Genomic DNA, 19,892 nt, shown 5'->3' with positions numbered 1-19,892 from the left:
CTCGTCCCTAATCCGTATATGTGACTCTTGCATATATTGTGAGGTATAACTCTTGATTGGCTTACCTACAGTGGGAAAAGTAAATGTCACACGGTGTCAACGAGTTGAGCCACGACACTTTGCATGTCTGAATTACTTAAATTTTTCAAAAAAAAAAAAAATACTTAAATTATTTTTGTTTATTGAATTTGTTTTTTTTAACTGAATTTGCTTTTTTTAATAAGAATTTATGAAATATGTTTCTTAAGCAAGAATTTATTAAATATGTTAAAATCAATATCAAAATATAATTAATAAAATTGAAATCATAGAACGTAAATAATTTTAGTAATTTAATTTTCCACCTCTGGTCGTTACCTTAAAAAAGGAAGACCAAGTAAGGAACTTTTGATCCCCAACTAGACAGAGAAAAACGAAATTGCCAGCTAGAAAACCACAAGACGCCTCTTCTCGCTCAAGGTATTGGTCGTTGGAGTTTGAGAAACAGAGATAGAGAGCCAGATAGAGCGCCGGAGGAAGGGAGAGAAACTCTTCTCTCCCTTTGACGAGCAAAATTGATTTCTATTCTGGGTCTTTAATTTCTAATTTTCCTGCAATTTACCTCTCTGTTTCTCCTATTCTCTAACTTCACCCAATAACTTTCAGGTATGTACTCCCCGTAATTTCAATCTCTCTTTCACCGTATGGTCTGTGCTTTTCCTTTAAAATATTCATGTTTTTCGAGAAAGGAACTTTTTCTTTCATCTTCTTTTATTATTAATATACATGGTAGAGAAATTCTGCTCACTGGCCATTGTAGCTTTCACAGTCTTCTGTTTTTCTTCTTTAATTGTTGGTATTATTTGAATTCGAAGTCCGTCTCTGTTTATTATGCAGTAAATTTCTGTATATTTTACTTGAGAATTGGTTTTATGCTTTTACTGTGATTAGGGATTCTGCTATTGCTTTTGTTACTCAAACTATCTTAATTAGTTGAAATTTAATAGCCTTTTGTTTTCTTCAGATATGGATGTCAATTTGAATTCAAATGAGTCCTTGTTGGCTCGCATCGAGCAACTAGAGCATGGTAAGTTATGCTTCTATTTGTGTATAGTCCTTCAATGTATTTCTTGTTATGTGATTCAACTGGATTTATGAAGGGTCTGACATTCACTTGATTGGTTCTTGGACATGCTAAACAAATAGAATTTTATATTAGAAAGATGTGCATTATGGTTCTTACTGAATGTTATTTCAGATGCTCGTTCTGATTTACGTGTCCTTCTTGCTTATAACGTGATAATTGCATAGAGGAGTAGCTTTCCGCTTAAAAGTTTGTTGGTTGCTTGTCACATTTTGGTGGTTCATAATAACAGCTAGTTGTTTCTATTACTTTCGGAGTGCGGTGATCAGTTCAATCTGGGATGTTTTAGTTATTTCGTTAGCAATTAGAGCCTGAGCTTCTCTCTTTGCGAGCCTTCGAGAAGGATTGCCTATCATACACAGCCTTACTTGTGGTTGTGTCGAAAGAAGCAGTATTCATAACTCAATTTGGAATTTGTGAGCTTTGGGTCATAAAGAAGAACTTTTATGGTAGTACCAGAGCGTCTAGTGTTTTCTCATAAATACTATTTTATAACATTATGCGCTAGAATTTTGCCATAGAACTGGTAACTAAGTTAGTGTAATTAAGATGCAATTGATGTACTTTTCATATAATTATTTGTTCATAAGATAGACTGGGACTGCAACAGACATTGTCTGACATATATGAAATCAGTCTTGTTATGGCTTTCTTTTTGGGGCTAAGTTTCATGTTCTTGGTTTTTCATTCAATCTTGTATGGTATTATATCTACTGTGTTTTGGCCCATTATATCTGCTTCATTGTGTTTTGCAGAGCGTGGTGAATTGCACAAAGATATAGAACAATTGTGTATGCAGCAAGCGGGACCTAGCTACCTTGTTATCGCAACTAAAATGCATTTCCAGAGGTGCATACATACATTATGTGATACATATTTTTCTGTCCACGGGATCATGTACATATCATTCTATGTAGGGAAGGATAAGATGCATGTGTGGTTGTTTGGGTTTAATAGTGTATTAAATTAATGCCCTATTAGGACAGCTAGCTTGGAGCAGGAGATTGAGAACTTGAAAAAGAAGCTAGCTTCTTGCACAAGGGAGAGTCTAAATCTTCAAGAGGAACTTTCAGAGGCTTATAGAATCAAAGTAAGAGTTTTCTCTTTTTTTATTTAAGACATTTAGGCAGAACTGCTTACAGGCTTATGCATTTCTTTTGGTGCGTCCAGAGCCAACTAGCAGATCTTCATCAAGCTGAAGTTGCAAAGGTCTTTCTCTATTTCCCCATGTCCGTGCTCATAGTGCATGCTTCTATTATTTTCTTTAGTTTTTCCCCTTGGAAGTTATGTCCACTGAATGATTAAACAACCCCTTGAATAAATCAAGTGAAGTGAATCAACAACAGTAATAACTGACCGGATTAGCTGATTTGTCAAGCTACATAAATCATGTTACATGAAACACTTAGTTTTTCTGACTTTTGTTTTGCTGAAAATGAGTAAAATGTTACACATTTATCAACATTAGAAATTGTGCTTTCATGATTGGTCGTGACTTTTCATTTCCTGGTTCCAGAATATGGAGGCAGAGAAGCAGCTTAAATTTTTCCAAGGCTGTGTAGCTTCTGCTTTTGCTGAGCGTGATCATTCAATAATGGAGGTAATAAAAATTATCTCAATTTGATTATCTTTATAAGGAAGCTTTCTGAATAGCCATATTCTTAGCTTGAATTTCTCTAAAAATTTGAGACAGGCTGAGAAGGCTAAGGAGAAGGAAGAGCTCATGTCCCAAAAATTTAATGATTTTCAGAACAGGTACTATCCATCTCTAGTTTGTTTTAATCTTAGCATTTGGGAGGTGCAGAAATGGCAAACTGTTCTTTCTACTAATCACAGTGATTTTAAGTGGTTAATTAGTTACAGACATCATGGAAAGACGGGGCTAATTGAAATTTCCATGCATGCAGTTGGATTGTAGACTTTACTTCCACATTTGAAAAGAGTTTCTTTTTACATTAAGTTCCAGTTGATTAAGTTCGTACAATTGATTAATTGGTGCATGTTTAAATAGGTTAGAAGAGCTCACCTCGGATTGTCTTGAACAGAAGAGACTGAATGATGCACTGAAGATTGATCTAGCAAAGCAAGAAGAGCAGAACGAAACTTGCACGAAAGTAATTCTCTTTTTTGGTTTCCATTAGCCTATTATAGTGAGGAAATTTATTCGTAGGCTGTAACAAGAATGTAGTTGAATTGTGTAGATTTGTCATGCAAGAGTTAAAATAAACCACCTGCTATCCTTTTCGACGCCCTTAGTGCTATTTTTGATGTTGGAGAAATATGCCAAAGCTCTTCAAATCTTTTCTCCTTTTGGAGTTTGTTGGAACTTTTAGATGGATAAATCTCTGAAAATATGAATTTTCCTTTTAATTTGTCTCGGGGTGATGAGATGATTTATGTTTTCCATAAGCTTCCAGAGTATTTAATAGGGTGTTTCTTTGAGTTTTTGCAATTTGTGTTTGGGTTGTTATTCTTTGAACCTGTTGTCATGTTCCCTTTTCTAGTTGCCTTTTGAGTCGCTTTAGGAGAGCTGTTATATTATCCTTTCATTCTTTCCTTCATTTACAAAAAATTTATAGAACAATAATGTGATATTTACTTAAAAGAATGATTGTTCAAAAATAACATGGAACCTGTACTGATGTATGTATATATCTTCCAAAGATGCGAATCAATGTGTATTTAAATTGCTCTTATTTCCCTTAGAATGACAGCGACGTATATCGCTTAACTTTCCTATTGACTGGATATGATATAGTGGATCAAATTCTGAAATTCAATAATACATTTGTAATTCCGTATCTACTTTAAGCTTCTATAGACATTGCTCTTTTTTATCCTGTCTTTTCTTTCAATTAATGTTTTCTACAATTGCAGTTAGTCAACAAGTTCTATGAGATCAGGCAACATTCACTTGAAGGATTTGAGGATACAAGCTGGGATGATAAATGTGCATGTCTGCTACATGACTCAACAGAATTTTGGAGTTATAATGATACCTCCACCTCTAAATACATTGTAAGTTTTCAAGACCTTTTTCCGTTGTTCCTCAAGCACAATATTCATCATTTTCTGTGTATGTCATTTTACATGGGATTGTCTTCTTGCTGCTCAAGAATTCTCCAAATATATGGCTGTTTCTTTTCTGGTATCTAGCCATGGTCGTGTTCTTCCCGTGTATATTACACCTGTTTGCATTTCAAAATCCCCTACTCTTATTTTTCTTATGTCCTTTAATTTCATGACCTAGAAAGGGACATGACAAAAACAATTCGAATTCCTTAGTTTCTGCAGATTGCAGAATTAAAATTTGAACCTATTACGTTACCTTACCTTACCTAATCTAATTGATTTGGTTTTCTGGTCCAAAACTTAGGTTTTATGTTCTTGAGCTAGTCCTTAAGCTTGTATTTTTATTAGAGTAAAAAAAAGAGTATATTTTCTGTATGCAACTTGATTAACGTTCTCATCAGACAGAGTGCATTAGAAGAAGAGCTGGAGAAAGTGAGGAGATCTGCGGATAATCTTCAAAGTAAACTACGGGTGGTATGAATTTTCTGGTCAAGTTCTGTTTTGTCTTGCAAATGGAATATTCAGCTGTTCATTTGTTAACTCTGGGTTTTCTTGTGCATATAGGGTTTGGAAATAGAAAAGCACTTGAAGAAAAAAGTTCGTGCACTGGAAAATAAGCAGGTGGTACACTAATTAATTTAGATTTGATTACTGCCAGATTTACTTTTTAATGTATTGATTTATGCAGATTCGTTTGGGCAAAATGTTAGTGACCGGTATAACAGAGTTGCGCCATTACCATTCTCAGCACAGAGTTGATATCATGAATTTACTAAATGAGGGAAGATTGCATATGAAATCGACTGTTGATATGCTAGAAGAAAAGGTTGGAGAAATCGATCTCAACGGAGAGAAGGCTTTGGGCCTTTCTCTTAGAACCATAAATCTTCAGGAAAATGAATGTCAAGATGTACAAATAAAAAATGACATTAAGACGTCTTTGTCATATAAGGTCTGACAACTACTAGCCTTGCAGCTTCTTGTCATATACATCTTTGTCATACGTTTTTCCTTACTAACTCCTTAATTTTCTTGCAACATTCTGATTACCTGCTGCAGGAAAGTATAAATGGCTTATCGGATACCATGATTAAAGGAGAAGGCGATTTGTCTGAAGCCCTTGCACAGGCAATGCAGGAGAAGGTGTGCAGTTTGGTGACATTTGTCATACAATTTTCTCTTCATCTTTGTATTCTATGTTTGATACTGGGAATTGAGGAAAATATGGTAGTGGATAGGACGGAGTGGAGGGAGCGAATTTGTGTCGCTGACACGACTTAATTTCACGGTTTTATAGGATGGTTCATGTTAGCCGACCCCGAATCATTTCGGGACTAAGGCTTTGTTGTTGTTGTTGTTGTTGTCTTTGTATTCTATGTTTGAATGTTTTCAGTTGACCATGCACTAAACTTTTGAAATACTTGTATTTTCTGCTCAATTGACTTTGTCAGATTGCAGCGTTATTGCTTTTGTCACAACAAGAAGAAAGACATCTGTTGGAGAGAAATGTAAATGCAGCTCTTCAGAAAAAACTGGAGGAGCTTCAGAGAAACTTGTTGCAAGTAATCCCTGTGAAAACTTTTTGCTTGCACTTTTTGTGCTGGAACATGTTTTTGGTCAGTTATTTGATTGTTGTGCATATCACATACTATTATTAGGGGTGGCAATTCGGACTGACGTATCATAATCGTGTTAGATTATCTATATATTCCACACGATTATGTATAATATAAAAGAACGGGAAACTAAATAGAAAATGCACAAACAAAAAATTTCCCCTCAGGTTTTTTTTGGTCTCCCGAAAATGCCTGTTCTTTTGATGGTGTATATTAAGCTTCTCTTGGAACCATACAATTGTTAATTTTAGTACAGAGCATGGTATATATGGGCTTTCAGTTTTTTGATTTGTTACATTGGCACAGAATCCGAAAATGTAAAAAAATCTCCTTTAAGAAGTGTTGCTTGATAAATTTCCCTATTACTGTGTCTAAAGATGTTCTAGTATGAGGTTGAAGTGTCATATCCTTTTGAAATATGTGCATCCTGGTTTGAAGTTCATATTACTCATATCTTTCCAGTGATAATTCGGTTGCTTTTTCGCATTTTATTTCTTTGTCTAATTGTTGATGGGCTGCACTAATGTCATTTTTCTTTTAGGTTACAAATGAAAAAGTAAAAGCACTGATGGATTTTGCACAGTTAAAGCAAGAATATCAACAGTTTCAAGAGTACGATTTCTTCTGTTCTGTGAATTATAATATATTGTTAAACATGTTTCTGCAAATGCTTTTGGTTTCTGTTGTAAATTTCATTATTGGAAAGCTCAAAACATTTTCAGTTAATTTGGTGATTCTCCTTGATTATTATTTAAGCTAGAACTTACGGAGTTTTTCTTAATTTTCTCAAGTTTTCATATAATGTGTGATTAATACAAGACAATGCCCTTGAAGGCGAATGCCTGATAAACTTCTGATGATTTAGCCACATTAATTTTCAGGAAAACCGGGCATGAAATACAGCCAGGAAATTCACTGGCTGATACTGGGGGAAAGAAGCTCATTCCTTATGACAGAGATGGAAGGTTAAAAAATCTGCTGAAGAAGACATATCTGAAACGCTGGATCGGTGAATCTGATCTTGGTGGAAGTGAAGAGGAAGCACAACTGAACAGTGAAGGGATTCTCTCCAGCAAAAGATTCAATAACATAGACTTTGCAACGTAAGTACTTAGTTTAAGTAATTCAAACTAGTTTAAATTTGTATTGCGACTTTTTCCTCTCCTCCCTCGACTACATTCTTTATACTAGAACCCAGTTTTCAAAAGATCAATATAAAGTAATTAACTTTCTCTTTTTCCTTTCCAGGATGAAGATTGAAAATGCTACCTTGAAGGAGAGCTTGGAAAGTATGGATCATCTAACTTCTTCAATTCATAGACTTCGTTTGGCTGTTCTAAAGGTACTCTTTTCATGCACCTCTATGTGAAAAATTGCATTTTAGGTATTAAGGTTTTCTTTTTGTGGTATCGAGAGGTTTTCTTTACTGGACAGTCTCTCGGTGATTAAATTTTGAGAAAAATCAAAGCACAGGGGTCAAATGAGCCAAAAATTGAAATACAGGGGCAAAATGGCAAATATTGTCATGGAAGTTTAGATAAAGGTTTACTTACTCCTGCTTAGTTTGAAATAATTTGTTGCTCTGTTGCTGACATGATGAACTTCATAGGTTAAGGAGTCTGTTGCTTGTGAAGATACTGATCTTAACACGGCAGAAGCTCTTCGTGGTATCATTTCCGAGGCCAAACTTTTGAAGACTGCTTTAGGCAGCTCCTTACCAATTAGTTGGGCTGCCGAGACGGATGACACCTCAGACAGCGGAAGTCCCCGAACTGATGCAAGTGATTCTCTCAGGCGCGCTAGCAGCGAGAAGATGGATTCAGTATCTGCTGTAGGATTTGAGATGGTGGAACTACTGATACTTGCAGCTCAGATACTAGAAGAAAGTCCAACCAGAAAAGGTTTCCAAGATGGAAGCTGATTCTGTTCTCTCCTTTGTCTTGGTTCCGTCTGTTACATCTGATTTCAAATCGTGATTCCTAACCGTTCCTGTATGTTCGGGATGCTAGAATTGGATATCTTCTTGTTAAGAAAATGACCAAGCACCAGATAAAGAAAAAACAAATCCAGTTGTTGTGCATTATAGTCTATGAAATATCATCTTGTGATTATACATAAGAAAACTGTTGTTGTACCAATGGTTTTTGAAAGAGGGGTTGGTTGTGTGTTGTATAGATGGGTGAGTTGCTTGAACTATGTACAGTTTGGTATTTTTACTGCAATTCAATGGCATTCAAGTTCTTTCAGCTGTTATTCTAGTTTCAGCCTTCATATTTGATCGTCGTTGATTTTCCGAACTAACATTGGCGCTATTTGATCAACAAGCTAGGGAGATACACCTTACGTATCTTAATCAAAAACTAGATTATCCGATGTAAGAGTATATAGATGAACTAAGCTCAAATTGAAATACAAACACTTATTAAAGATATATTGACAAAGAAATTTAGATAAATGCATTTGAACTCATACTTCGTCTCTTATCTCGTTCAACGCCACAAGAAAAAGCTCAAGAAAATAGCCGTTATCAGGTCTCATCTTACAAATAGAAAAAAAAAAAAAAACAAGAACACGTAACAGAGAAACAATTTATGAACATGAAAGCTGTTTGAATTAGCTGATCATCATGATTCGGCAGCGATTTCCGTGGCAGTGATCGGCTGCGTGGCAAGGATTGGCTTCGGGTCAGTGATCGGCTGGCGTTCGGTCTCGAGTTGGCTGTAATTACCTTTCTCCTTGAAGAGTTGGATGTGGTGATGCTTACAGTATAGTTTTCCTTCATGAGCAATGTAGTTGGATGGGCTTATTGTACAACCTCCATGACTGCACTTGAAACACCTCTTATGGTATGGTGTTCCATTCACTGTAACCTTCAACCACATTTACAAAGATTCAAATTAAGAAAAAAAAATTATCGTTTCGGTTTTCTAGATTAGGATTCTCATCTTTCAACGTGACGCATTGAGCTCTTCGATCATTTATAAATGCATACATTAAGCTGATGCAGAAATGAAAGACAACAATCACAAAAGGTCCGTTGAGATTTCAATTGATCGAGAACTCAATGTATCATATAGAAAGATCAGAGACTTAATCAACACAAATCGAAAACTAAACGATTAGCCGAAATAGAATTTACATACTCTTTCAATAGGATAAACAGTCCTAGTGCAATCAACACATTTCTCTCTGGTGCCACCAAACTTATTTGATACTTTGCTTGCATTCTGTCATTTTCAAACTGATTAGCTAGCAGCAACAACTTTAATTAAACAATTTTTCTGAGAAATATTCAGGATTTAATTAAATTACCTCGTTATCAATAGTTTTTTCGGGTTTTGCAATTTTCGGTGTTCCTGAAAATTTAATTAATGGTAGAGGAAAAAAGTGAGAAATTAAATTGATTAAAAATGAAGAGTTTATAAATTACCTTCAAAACTCTTGTCAAGACTGCCAGTCCTCTTGAAGAGTTGGTCATAGTGAGGCCTGCAGTATAGAACTCCTTCAAAAGAACAGTAGTTACTAAGCTGCAAAAATCAATAAAATTTTGTTAACATTATGCCAGAAAAATTTAACGTCTCAATTAAAATCGGCTTGAATGAAAATTATTTATACCATTCCGGTTACTTTAGATTTCGTATTAGAAGTCTGATAATTAGATATTGTATGGTTTTCAGAATGTATCATAGAATATTAGGGGAGGGGCGGATTTACCCTCCACGACCCTCGATTCTGGGGAGAAATAAGGAAAAAATTATATACCACCGACATATCTGTCACTAAAAGTATATTTTCCGTCGATAATTTCATTCTACTCAGAGTTTGAAGTGGATTTGATATCAGTGATGAAATCTTTAATAGAAATAATCTTTGCTTATGCTTAATAAGAAAAAAATCTTTAATTTTTAACATTTTTTTCATTGTTGTTCTATCTAAGCTAATGTAGAATAGCAATTTCGAAAAATGAAAACAAACGAAGGAACAAGAAAATAATAGCAAGTGCAGATTTATCCTTCGTGACCCCCAACTCAGGTGAGAAATAAAGAAAAGATACTATCAACAAAATATCTGTCCCTATATGTATTGTTTCCGCCGGTAATTGTATTTTATTCAGTTTTTGTAGTGGATTTTCCATCGGTATCGAAATAATCTTCCCTGATACTTGATCCAAAAAAATCTTAACTTTCAATACTTTCGTCATTGACCTCAAATATTTTATTCTAGTTTCGCCACTGTAAAATAGTGATTCCAAGAAAATCGAAATAAATATTAAGAAAGACAATAAGAGAATAGCAGGGGCAGATTTACACTTTGTCAGGAACGGATCCAGAGCGGGGTTTGAGGGTCTTGAGCACCCATTGGTTGTTAGAAAACGCTAAAGATTCTATAAAAATTGTGTACGGGTTTTTAATTTTTTTAGGGGCAAATAAAACCCCTGTGATTTCACTAATTTTCAGATAAAGGACTGTGGTTTACTTTTTGTCAAAACGAGGACTGAGGTTTCGCACTTTTAATAATGCTATTAAAACTATCTTTAACGACCTGAAAATGAAAATTTTCAAGAATTAAAGTTGTTCAATGTCATATTTTCTATGGAACTACATTTTCGATTTTAGAAAATCATCTTTTTTGGAACTTTCTCTCTCTAAACATTAACTTTCTCTCTCTTTACCAAACATCATCTAAATAATCTCGAAATAAAAAAGTTGAAGAATTAAAGTTGCTTAGAATATTAGTAGTTCTTAAAATATGTCATTTTTGAAGTTGTTAAGGGTGATTTTAATAGTATCAATCGAAAAAGTCCTTATTTTGCTAAAGTTGAAAACCTCAGTCATCGTTTGACAAAAAGTAAACCACAGTCCTTTATCTGAAAATTAGTGAAACCACAGGGGTTTTATTTGAACTTTTTTTTTTTTTTTATGTAAAAACACCAAAAATATCAATTTAGCATCCATAAATCATAAGAGAAGTGAATCCTAGATCCATCACCGCGCTTCGTGATTCCCGAATTAGGTGAGAAATAAAGGAAATTAGATTATTGATGAAATGTTTTGTCACTACATGTATAGTTTTCAGTGGTAATTGCATTTTGTTCAGAATTTGTAATGAATTTATCATTAGTTACGAAATCTGGGAAAAATAACCGTCGCCGATACTTAATCCAAAAAAAAATCTTAAATTTTAACTATTTTCGTCATTGACCCCAAGTATTTTATTCTACCACTGCCACTGTAGAATAGCAATTCCGAGAAAATGAAAATAATAGAATAGACAGGGCGGATAGGGCGGGGTAGAAATTATATTTACTGACGGGAATTTGCGTTGTAAATGTATAGTTTTGTTCGGTAGCAGATTTGGCATAAGGATGGAATCTGCGACGGAAACATCCGTTTTTACTGATTCTTAGTCCAAAAAAATCCTAATTTTTAATACATTCTCGTCCATTGATTCCCGAATATTTGATTCTAACTCCGTCACTATAGAATAACAAACCGGAGAAAACGAAAATATATACGAAGATGTTAGTGTTACGTTACGTACCTTGAGAGTGCCCTTGCAGTGATGGCATCTGAAACAGGCCTTGTGATAAATTCTATTATCAGCTGTTAACTTATCAACAAGATAAACAGTTTTGACACAGGCCATACATTTTTGTTGAGTTCCTCCATAGGCAGCCATTGCTATTATCCAAACAAACCCTAAGGATTATTACTATCCTGCTTCTGTTCTTTGCAAGGGGTTAGCCTGAGTTTCTCTTGTTTTATTGTGCCTTGTTTGTTAACATAAAATAGAGGAACTGGTAGGGCAGTAACATCATATATTTATTTGTAAATGGAAAAAGAAGAGGAGAATTGATTTTGGTGAATTAATTGATTGTAACTTAAAAAGGAAACTTAATTGCACATGCTTGATGGGATTGCCTTTGTCCTCCTACTCATCATTTTGTTCCCATTTCAAAGCAACTTTGTGGGGGGTAAAATAGAAAAGTATGACTTAATATATAATTAAGTTTCAAATGGCCAGACATGAGACGTGAGTTTTATTAAGTTCGTGAAAAAACTAACTCAAAGACGCAAAATTCACAAGTTCATGGCAAGGTTGTAAAAAATGTTAGTTGCTAGTCGGATGGACAAAGTCTTAAAGATTAATCGGAGATCAGTGGAGATTAATCGGATTTGTACTTGTGTGTGTGTTTTTTTTTTTTTTTTTTTTTTTTTTGAAAAGAGTGTTTTTTACTCCTTGAGGGCGAGCCTTGGCGCAACGGTAAACGTTGTTGTCGTGTGACCAAGAGGTCACGAATTCGAGTCTTAGGAGCGGTCTCTTGCCAAATAAATTGGCAGGGGAAGGCTTGCCCCCAGTACACCCTTGTGGTGGGACCCCTCCCGGACCCTCGCTCAGCGGGGACGCGTAGTGCGACCAAGCCGCCTTTTTTATAGTGTTTTTTACTCCTTCCATTCCATTCATTCTAGAGTATCTTATAAAAATTAAGAAATATATTGGTTAACTAAAAAAAATGCTCTCTCATGTCACTATTGGGGAATAAGCATTGAAATATTTGGACCAAAAAGCTAAACTAAAAGTTCTTGGAATTCTAGAATGACTTATATTTGAGGAAAAAACTAAATTGCTAGAATGATCTATATAATGGAATGGGGGAGTATTTGTTAATCAAATTGTTACGTAAAATCAAATAAAATATGTTTTATAATATCTAAAAATTATAATATAAAATTCCATAAAAAAATAATAATATAAAGTAATTTAATATAGAAAAATATGTATATTTGTGACACATATTTTAAAAAATGTGTAAATATCAATATTTCAACAACAATATTATTAAAACAATTCAAAAGTGAATTATAATAAAATAAAAAATAAATTCACAATAAAAAATGTTTTTGTTCATCGTCTCTTAGGCGACGTCTAGACGGCATCGAGGTGGTTTAAACGGAGCCCAATCGGCTAAAAATCGCCTAGGGACAAAAAAAAATGCCTAAAGTGACTAACCAGAAAAAATCAGAACGAATTCTTGATTTTAAGTGTCTAGTTGGAGCCTAAATGGTCCAGATCGCCTTAATTTTGAACAATGAAACAAACCTAAAAAGTTATAGGTTTTAGATGCGTAATAGATCTAAGTATAATTTAGAATGTCATACAAAAGTTTAACAGTATAATTATGTATTAAGTGGAAAAAGAACATCACTGCATATCTAATTTTGAATAAATGTAGGATAAATTATATACGTGGTGTATAATATTTATCATTTTTTATAATTTGATATACGACTTTCAATTTTACACATAAAATTGTACAATTTTTTGGTGACTTCCCACTAAAGTGTACAACCGGTAATTATGACCGGTCAACGCGAAATCAACGCGTCATGTCAGCAAATTGACATCTCTAACAGTCAAAAGTTGACCAGTCAACGCACACGTCAGTAATTTTGACTTTTATGAAGGTCAATTTGCTGATGTGGCTTGTTGATTTTGTGTTGATAGGTCATAATTACATATTGTACACTTTAATGGGAGGACACCAAAAAATTATACAATTTTATGTACAAAATTAAAAATTGTACACCAAAATATAAAAATGACAAAAATTATATACTATGTATATAATTTACTCAATAAATAAATAAATGTATATTTGATTCTTCTTTTTGTCAAGTAGTTTTTAAGTGAATCACATCTTCAAATCCGAGTGATAAAATAAATTATATGAAAAAAAACTTCAGAGTTAAGGTGCAAAAATACCCTTAATGTTTAGGGTCAAGAGCAATTTTATCCCTAACGTTTAAAATGGTGTAATTTTGCCCCTAACGTTGAAAGTCAAGAGCAATTTTACCCTTAACGTTAATAAATTGGGTCAATTTTAGACACTATTATAAAACACAGATATTTTTGTTCTTTATTCAGCACCAATTGCATAACAATTCGTTCCGAAAAAAGGTTTCATGTTTTTTACAATTTAATAATAGAATTTGAGATTAATATTTATAAATTTGGTGAAATTTTTGAATTTATTTTGTCTAATTCATACAAAAAGACAGTATATTTTTTTATTTTTTTTCATATCCCAACATATGTTTATAATTTGTTACTGATAAAATGACACACGTATGAAGTGTAGATGACAAGATTCATGACCAAGAAGACAGTTTGATGAATTATTTCTCGAATTGACTCAATTTATTAACGTTAGGGGTAAAATTGCTCTTGGCTTCCAACGTTAGGGGTAAAATTGCATCATTTTAGATGTTAGGGGTAAAATTACTCCTGGCCCAAAACGTTAGGGGTATTTTTGCACCTTAACCCGAAACTTATTTATATATATTCCTGTTGTTTTTCCTAAAGTATGGGTAGATACTTAATATAAAAACATTAGCCCAACAACTATAACGAAATTACTTCTGGAAAGGACATTGATTTTGTTTCTTTATTATTAGCATTATTATTTTTAAGGTGGATGTTTATCCTTTTCATGAAGATGGTGGGTCTAGAGTTTATTGAGTAATTAAATCTAATGATTAAGATGCTTATTAATTACTTAGTATGTTAATTGAGGAACTTTATTGATGGTTAAAGAGAAATTAGGTGTCCTAATATTGAAGTGATTAATTCAGTTTTCAGTCGGTATTAGACATCTTTCATCTTTTTAAAAGACATCATCATAGTTGTTAGCTAGTACTCATTCATAAATTAATCCCATCATGATTACAATCACCATTTTATATTCACCTCCTAATTCACAGTAATTAAGATGTTTTATCTTAATTATAAAAAGTCTTAACTCTCTCTATATATATAAAATGAAGCATATATGGGCCAAAAGGCCCACTTAGGCTTCTCACCGCGCACCAACACACCATCTGATCGTTACCATGCTTCCATACCATCACATCCACGTGCTCTCAAGAGAGTTAAAACCTTTTCATGTCGTACCAAAAGTATTAAGGACTTTAGGCACCTCACAAGCCAAACCTATAAATAAGGAGATCTCATCTCATGGTAAAGGATAAGATCTTTCTCTTTCTATATATTATCACCTTACTTTTACTAGTCACTAACTTGACCCTCAGAATGTACTCAGGACCGCTCCTGGCGCAGGTACTATGAACTAGACCAAGGACAAGTCCAACAGGCGAATACGATGCAGTTAGGGTACTCGTGACTCTGCTGGTGGCTGCCACTACCTCACACTTAAATGGCGCCAGCTCTGTCTTCCTACTTTTAAGGCATCCGCGACTTGGTTGGTCCATCCAAGCTTATACTGACGCACCATATCAATCAAACTTGGCAAGTTTGTCTTGCTTTCCATCGTCCCCATTTTGGTGTGGGTTTTTTCCGAGCCAGGAAGTCACTCGTCGCCCCATTATCCGTCTTGACCACGAATCGTGACCCGCCTCCACGTTCTCAAGTAGTGCACTCTTGCTTTCATCTCCTTTTCTTGGACCACGCCTCTCGGTCTCATTGAGCTTTCAGCTCTCATATGCTACTGGGTTACCTTATTGTACTAGCACACCGCCTATGGCATAGTCTGACGCATCCATGTGTATTTCAAATGGCTTAGTGTGATCTAGCAACTGCAATCCGGGGTCATCAATCACTGCCTGCTTTAGTGCTCAATCCCAACTTCCCATCATTTTGTGCGAACAATGCCTTCTTGTCCACTCGGGCACCCTCTTCCTCCAAATGATGTAGCACTATACACTGATGGTATGACAACAATGCTTTCTCTCGCTTTAAGGCTTTATCCTTCAGCCTAGTTAACTCCTCCTTCAACTTCTTTACCTCGCTTCTCAAAGCAACAAACTCCTTCTTCGTGGCATCGGCCTTTTGGGCGGCATCCATGGCCATGCTGGACTTTCTCACTAGTGTAGTATCCACCTTAATCGTGTATATGAGGTTTTGTTCGTGCAAATCTTCCACCTACCTTTTGAAGCCACACCTTACTACCTCAAAGGCCTTCGCCAAGTCACCCTCCGCACGGGAAACTCTTGCCTCCGCAACAACTTTCCCCACATCTGTGACACTCACCACGACCATGATAGCATCATTCTCCTTGGTCAATGATGCCATATTTGCCCCTCGATAGCCCCTTTCTCCTTGTCTAGCCTCCGAACTCGTCGTTTCTAAAGAATCACCTCCTTCCGGCACGTCTCGAACTTTCCCCTCAGTTTCTCCATCTTCTTCTCGAGCCGACGTTGCTGAATCAATGTTTAGTTCAGCTCAACCATAGTCTACACCAAATCAAACAACAAGTAAAGATAAAGCAAGTGGAATCATAGAAGAACCCCAAGGAAGAAATACTTCCTGATTCGATGTCATAACTCTGTTGATAGAGCTCTTTATGTACATGCCCTCAATTCACTTTTTCTCATCAAACACGAATACCAAAGATGCCAACTATCTACCCAATATGTTGTTGGACATGTCCGCCTCCGGAGTCAACTTCCTTACAAAGTCTAGAAAGTCAAATACATTTCACTCCATCTCCCTTATAAAACTCAGCTCCCACCGTGATGTCACCATAAGCCTATCTTCCCCATGATGAAGGGAGCCTTCCTCTAGCTCGGGAGTCTTTTGCGGGGATGAATCCATCTTGGACCTCTTAGAAGCTAGCTTATCCCTCCCCTCTTCCTCTTCCTCCTCGTCCAGTATGAAAATTTCGAAAAAAGGCACAACATCACCTCCACCAACTACTTACTCATCCCCTCATCAGAAGGCTCTTCGACGTCAGAATATGGTTGCCTCCCAACTCTTTTCTTTTGAGAGACATGTAGCGTCATAGCTTTTGGGATATCCTCTTCCACAACACTCGTCGTCCCCGTCACAAGCAACTCCCCTTCACCCATATCTCCCTCAACTCATGTCCTTGTTCATGATGAAGATGCCACAACCCTGGAGCCACCATGGCTAGGCTAAAAAACAAGTAGCTTGTTGGGCATCAAAGGAAACTCTCTCTGGAAATCCCTTGTTGGTGGCTTAAGGTTGAAGGGAAACTCAAGATGGTCCAAGTATGTGGACCAATCGAACATTCCATCCTCAACCATTGCAATTATAACAAAAAAAAAAACAAGTACCCGGCCAGTGGTTGGAAGTTAGGACATATTCCACCACATCCACTTCAATCTCCTCGAGATCAGTGAGATCCTGTATGGTTAGGCCCCTTCCCTTCAGATACTTGTGCAACCCGCCTTTCTTTTATCCCTCAAAAAGGACATCCCTTCAGATAGTCATTAATCAGCTTCTCGCAGTCCAAGTTTAGTTTGGGTGATATGACACTCAATTATCCAGCCAGCTCCTACTCACTCTTCGTCAGATCCCTATGAAGCAACCTAGTGCTAAGACAAGTTGGCTTCGAGTTCCAATTAACTGCGAAGGGGAAGGCCAGATCCACCGTCTTTACCTTAATATACTGATGCCTCCACTTTGGTGGCTTCGAGCGAAGACCCCCAATAGGTTTAAATTGTTGGTACTGAAAGCTAACGTGTTGCAACATCTCTGATTGTGTCGGGATGAAAAATTGACGAAACACCAAGCTCGTCAAGCGATAACCAGCTCCCCTATATAGCATATACACCCAACTATAAGCCTCTAGCCATTCCTAGTAATTTGCATTGTAGAAATTTTGAATTCTCGTGGCACAATTGATAAAGAAAGGAAGAAGGGGTAACCTCATCCCATCATCTAACTGATCCTCATACACCATCAATCGTTCAATGCGCAATAATCATTCCCACATTCTGACCTCGAATGCTGCATCTAGAATCAAATGCCTCCTTAGCCTGTACACAGTCGTCATGGCCCTAAGATCTTCTGAAATAATGATGTTGTACGTGTCCTCCACTTTCTTTGACTTCGGTGCTGGCGACTTAGCAAAAGGTTCATACATATGCCCAACACACGAGTTGTTACTACCAAGTCCCCACGGGCACATGTGGTCCCTCAGCCCATGTGATATAGCACCTACACAGAGAACATCCTCCCTATATGCCTCGGGCAAACTCATTGTCACCATAACCTGATTATTGTGAACATATCCACCACCAAGATGCAGAATAACAAACGATAGTTTAGGCTCCGATTTTTTCTTCAATTTTTTCCCAGTTACCTCTGAGGTTGATGGATTCCTAGATTTCCCTTCCACTATGAAACCAGACCTAACTTGCTCTAACTCTTCCTCACCCTATAACTGCTCTTCCACCTCTGCCTAAGGACTTATTGACCTAAACAAATCATTATTGGACATACTAGGCTCACGTAAAATTGAAAACTATGATATACCAGTCCATTGCTTATAGAATGACTGGTTTAGTTAACTTTTGCTTCTTCCTTGCCCAGATGCTCTTGTAAGGCCAAATACTCATCTTTAGCTTGGCACGAGGGGAAAAATAAATCGATGTCAGTAATGAAGCAGGCGGATACTCAGTTAGTATGAGTGCTTGATCACCTAAAGGGTTCTCTCAGCCAAATGTGTGTGTGTGGGGGGGGGGGGGGGGGGGGGGGGACTCGGCAGAAGAAAGAAGGAAAACAAAAGAAAATTCTCAAAAAATACGGTTAAGAAAACAGACCTCAAAACCATCGAAAAACACCTCTTTCACCGTCTGAGAAGAAAGCCAGCAAACACCTAGAAACAAGATGGGAAAAAAGAGAAATTGCAGACGCAAAAGAAGAAGAAGAGGAAAACCAAGTATGAATGAAAATGGGCAAACCCATTTATAAGTAAACTCGAAATTCCAACCGTCACACCAATTAATGCAGGATTTGAAAAGAGAAACACTATTATAGAAACAGTCATCTGACACATTGACAACCCACTCAACATAATTGTATAGTCGCAAAAATGAAACACGTGCACAATGTTACATATTGAAATCATATAGTTGAGTCTTGCTGTCAGTTAATTCATCATCGACCATCTCACTAGCAAACACTCGTCGCCCCAGGTAGCACTCGCACGCAGTGAATCACTACGACCAGCAATGTGGGGCTTCTAATGAATCATGTGGGCCAAAATTGCAAGCTTGTCACGTGCACCATATGTTCGATGCCATGCCTCTATACATATCACATCTACACATGCTCAAGAGCGTCAAAGCCTCGTCCTATCGTACTAAGGGTATTAGGGGCTTTAGGGGCCTCACAAGCCATGATAAAGGATCAACTCTTTTTCTCTTTACTTTCAAGTCAACATTTTTTTTATTTCTCTCTCTCATTCTTTCTATCTCTCTTTGCTCTCCTTCTTATTCTGTACGTCTTCTTCTTCCCACCAAATGCCATGGTTTATGAATTATATATTTGATGGTTCTGATCGAGCTTATTCCCAATTGAGTTAGACTTAATACATCCCCCAAGATTAATGTGTATATTATTTTTAGTGATGCTATCAAATGTCAGTAAAATTCACATTTAAGAAGAAGAGAGAGAGAATTTTTTATTTAAAAAAAAATGAATTATAACTTTTGAAAAGTAAATAAAAGTCAATTTTTTGCCCTTGGCCACATCAACACATTTGACAGAGTGAGGTTAGTTGCCGCGACTTTTCTAACGAATCAAACCACATGGTTATTTTTTTATCGAAAAAACTACAGATATCGATTTACAAATAAAGTTTTTTTTTAAATTAACTCTTTTTTTTATATGCTTTAGAGGATTTTCTTTATTATCATTTTTTCACTTGTATGAGAATTGTGATGATATTGTTCTATTTTTTCTGTGTTTCAGTTGTGAGCTTTTTGAAGTGTATTTTTTATTTTGTAATTTTATTGAATCTCTATATTTTCAAATTTAACATACGTTTCTTCCAACTTGATGTTGTATTGGATATATTTGAATTTCTAAGGAGATATCATAATTGAAAATATTGTTTGTGTGCCTTTTTTTATCCAGAGTTTGTACGTAGACCGAATTCCGATATTAAAAGAATTTGAGATTTTTCTATTAGTACGTGTTTATATAGTGTTTGGTATTTTAGGAATATTTGAAGAAACAATATTTTAGGAATGTATATATCTTATAGCAGACTGACCAGATAAATTGCACCAATAGATATTAATGTTTGGGTTCAA

The 19,892-nt window shown here is 35.9% G+C and overlaps 2 protein-coding genes across 3 annotated transcripts; one reads left to right on the top strand and one right to left on the bottom strand.

Moving 5' to 3' along the window:
• The first annotated feature begins 391 nt into the window (after positions 1 to 391).
• LOC136226374 (uncharacterized) lies at positions 392 to 8,064 on the top strand. Of its 2 annotated transcripts, XM_066014828.1 has the most exons (18): positions 392 to 645; positions 1,004 to 1,066; positions 1,879 to 1,972; positions 2,105 to 2,213; positions 2,294 to 2,332; positions 2,640 to 2,723; positions 2,817 to 2,878; positions 3,135 to 3,237; positions 4,001 to 4,141; positions 4,601 to 4,669; positions 4,760 to 4,816; positions 4,884 to 5,147; positions 5,255 to 5,338; positions 5,647 to 5,757; positions 6,353 to 6,423; positions 6,693 to 6,914; positions 7,060 to 7,153; positions 7,421 to 8,064. In XM_066014828.1, the coding sequence occupies exons 2-18, from the start codon at positions 1,006 to 1,008 to the stop codon at positions 7,730 to 7,732; spliced, it is 1,977 nt and encodes a 658-aa protein (XP_065870900.1). In that variant the 5' UTR covers positions 392 to 645; positions 1,004 to 1,005; the 3' UTR covers positions 7,733 to 8,064. The 2 variants fall into 2 exon arrangements, with proteins under 2 accessions (XP_065870900.1, XP_065870901.1); XM_066014829.1 differs by lacking the exon at positions 392 to 645 and having other exon boundaries at positions 1,037 to 1,066; positions 2,110 to 2,213.
• A 176-nt stretch (positions 8,065 to 8,240) lies between these two features.
• On the bottom strand, positions 8,241 to 11,626 carry LOC136226597 (LIM domain-containing protein WLIM1-like). The gene is made up of 5 exons (XM_066015173.1): positions 11,353 to 11,626; positions 9,242 to 9,338; positions 9,124 to 9,167; positions 8,955 to 9,038; positions 8,241 to 8,681 (listed from the first exon to the last, which is right to left on the bottom strand). The coding sequence occupies exons 1-5, from the start codon at positions 11,488 to 11,490 to the stop codon at positions 8,436 to 8,438; spliced, it is 609 nt and encodes a 202-aa protein (XP_065871245.1). The 5' UTR covers positions 11,491 to 11,626; the 3' UTR covers positions 8,241 to 8,435.
• Between the last annotated feature and the right edge of the window lie 8,266 nt (positions 11,627 to 19,892).

The sequence above is a fragment of the Euphorbia lathyris genome, chromosome 4 (assembly GCF_963576675.1).
Source record: "Euphorbia lathyris chromosome 4, ddEupLath1.1, whole genome shotgun sequence".
Classification (NCBI taxonomy): Eukaryota; Viridiplantae; Streptophyta; class Magnoliopsida; order Malpighiales; family Euphorbiaceae; genus Euphorbia; species Euphorbia lathyris.
The sequence above is the reverse complement of the archived record's forward strand: the minus strand, read 5'-3'. Positions and strand labels throughout refer to the sequence as shown.

Coding starts and splice junctions, on each gene's coding strand:
- LOC136226597 (XM_066015173.1), bottom strand. CDS start 11,490: ATGGCTGCCTATGGAGGAACTCAACAAAAATGTATGGCCTGTGTCAAA. Junction 9,168..9,241: donor TCTTGACAAGAGTTTTGAAG/GTAATTTATAAA, acceptor TTAAATTTTCAG/GAACACCGAAAATTGCAAAA. Junction 8,682..8,954: donor CTGTTTATCCTATTGAAAGA/GTATGTAAATTC, acceptor ATGTGGTTGAAG/GTTACAGTGAATGGAACACC.
- LOC136226374 (XM_066014828.1), top strand. CDS start 1,006: ATGGATGTCAATTTGAATTCAAATGAGTCCTTGTTGGCTCGCATCGAG. Junction 1,973..2,104: donor ACTAAAATGCATTTCCAGAG/GTGCATACATAC, acceptor ATGCCCTATTAG/GACAGCTAGCTTGGAGCAGG. Junction 4,670..4,759: donor TTCAAAGTAAACTACGGGTG/GTATGAATTTTC, acceptor TTGTGCATATAG/GGTTTGGAAATAGAAAAGCA.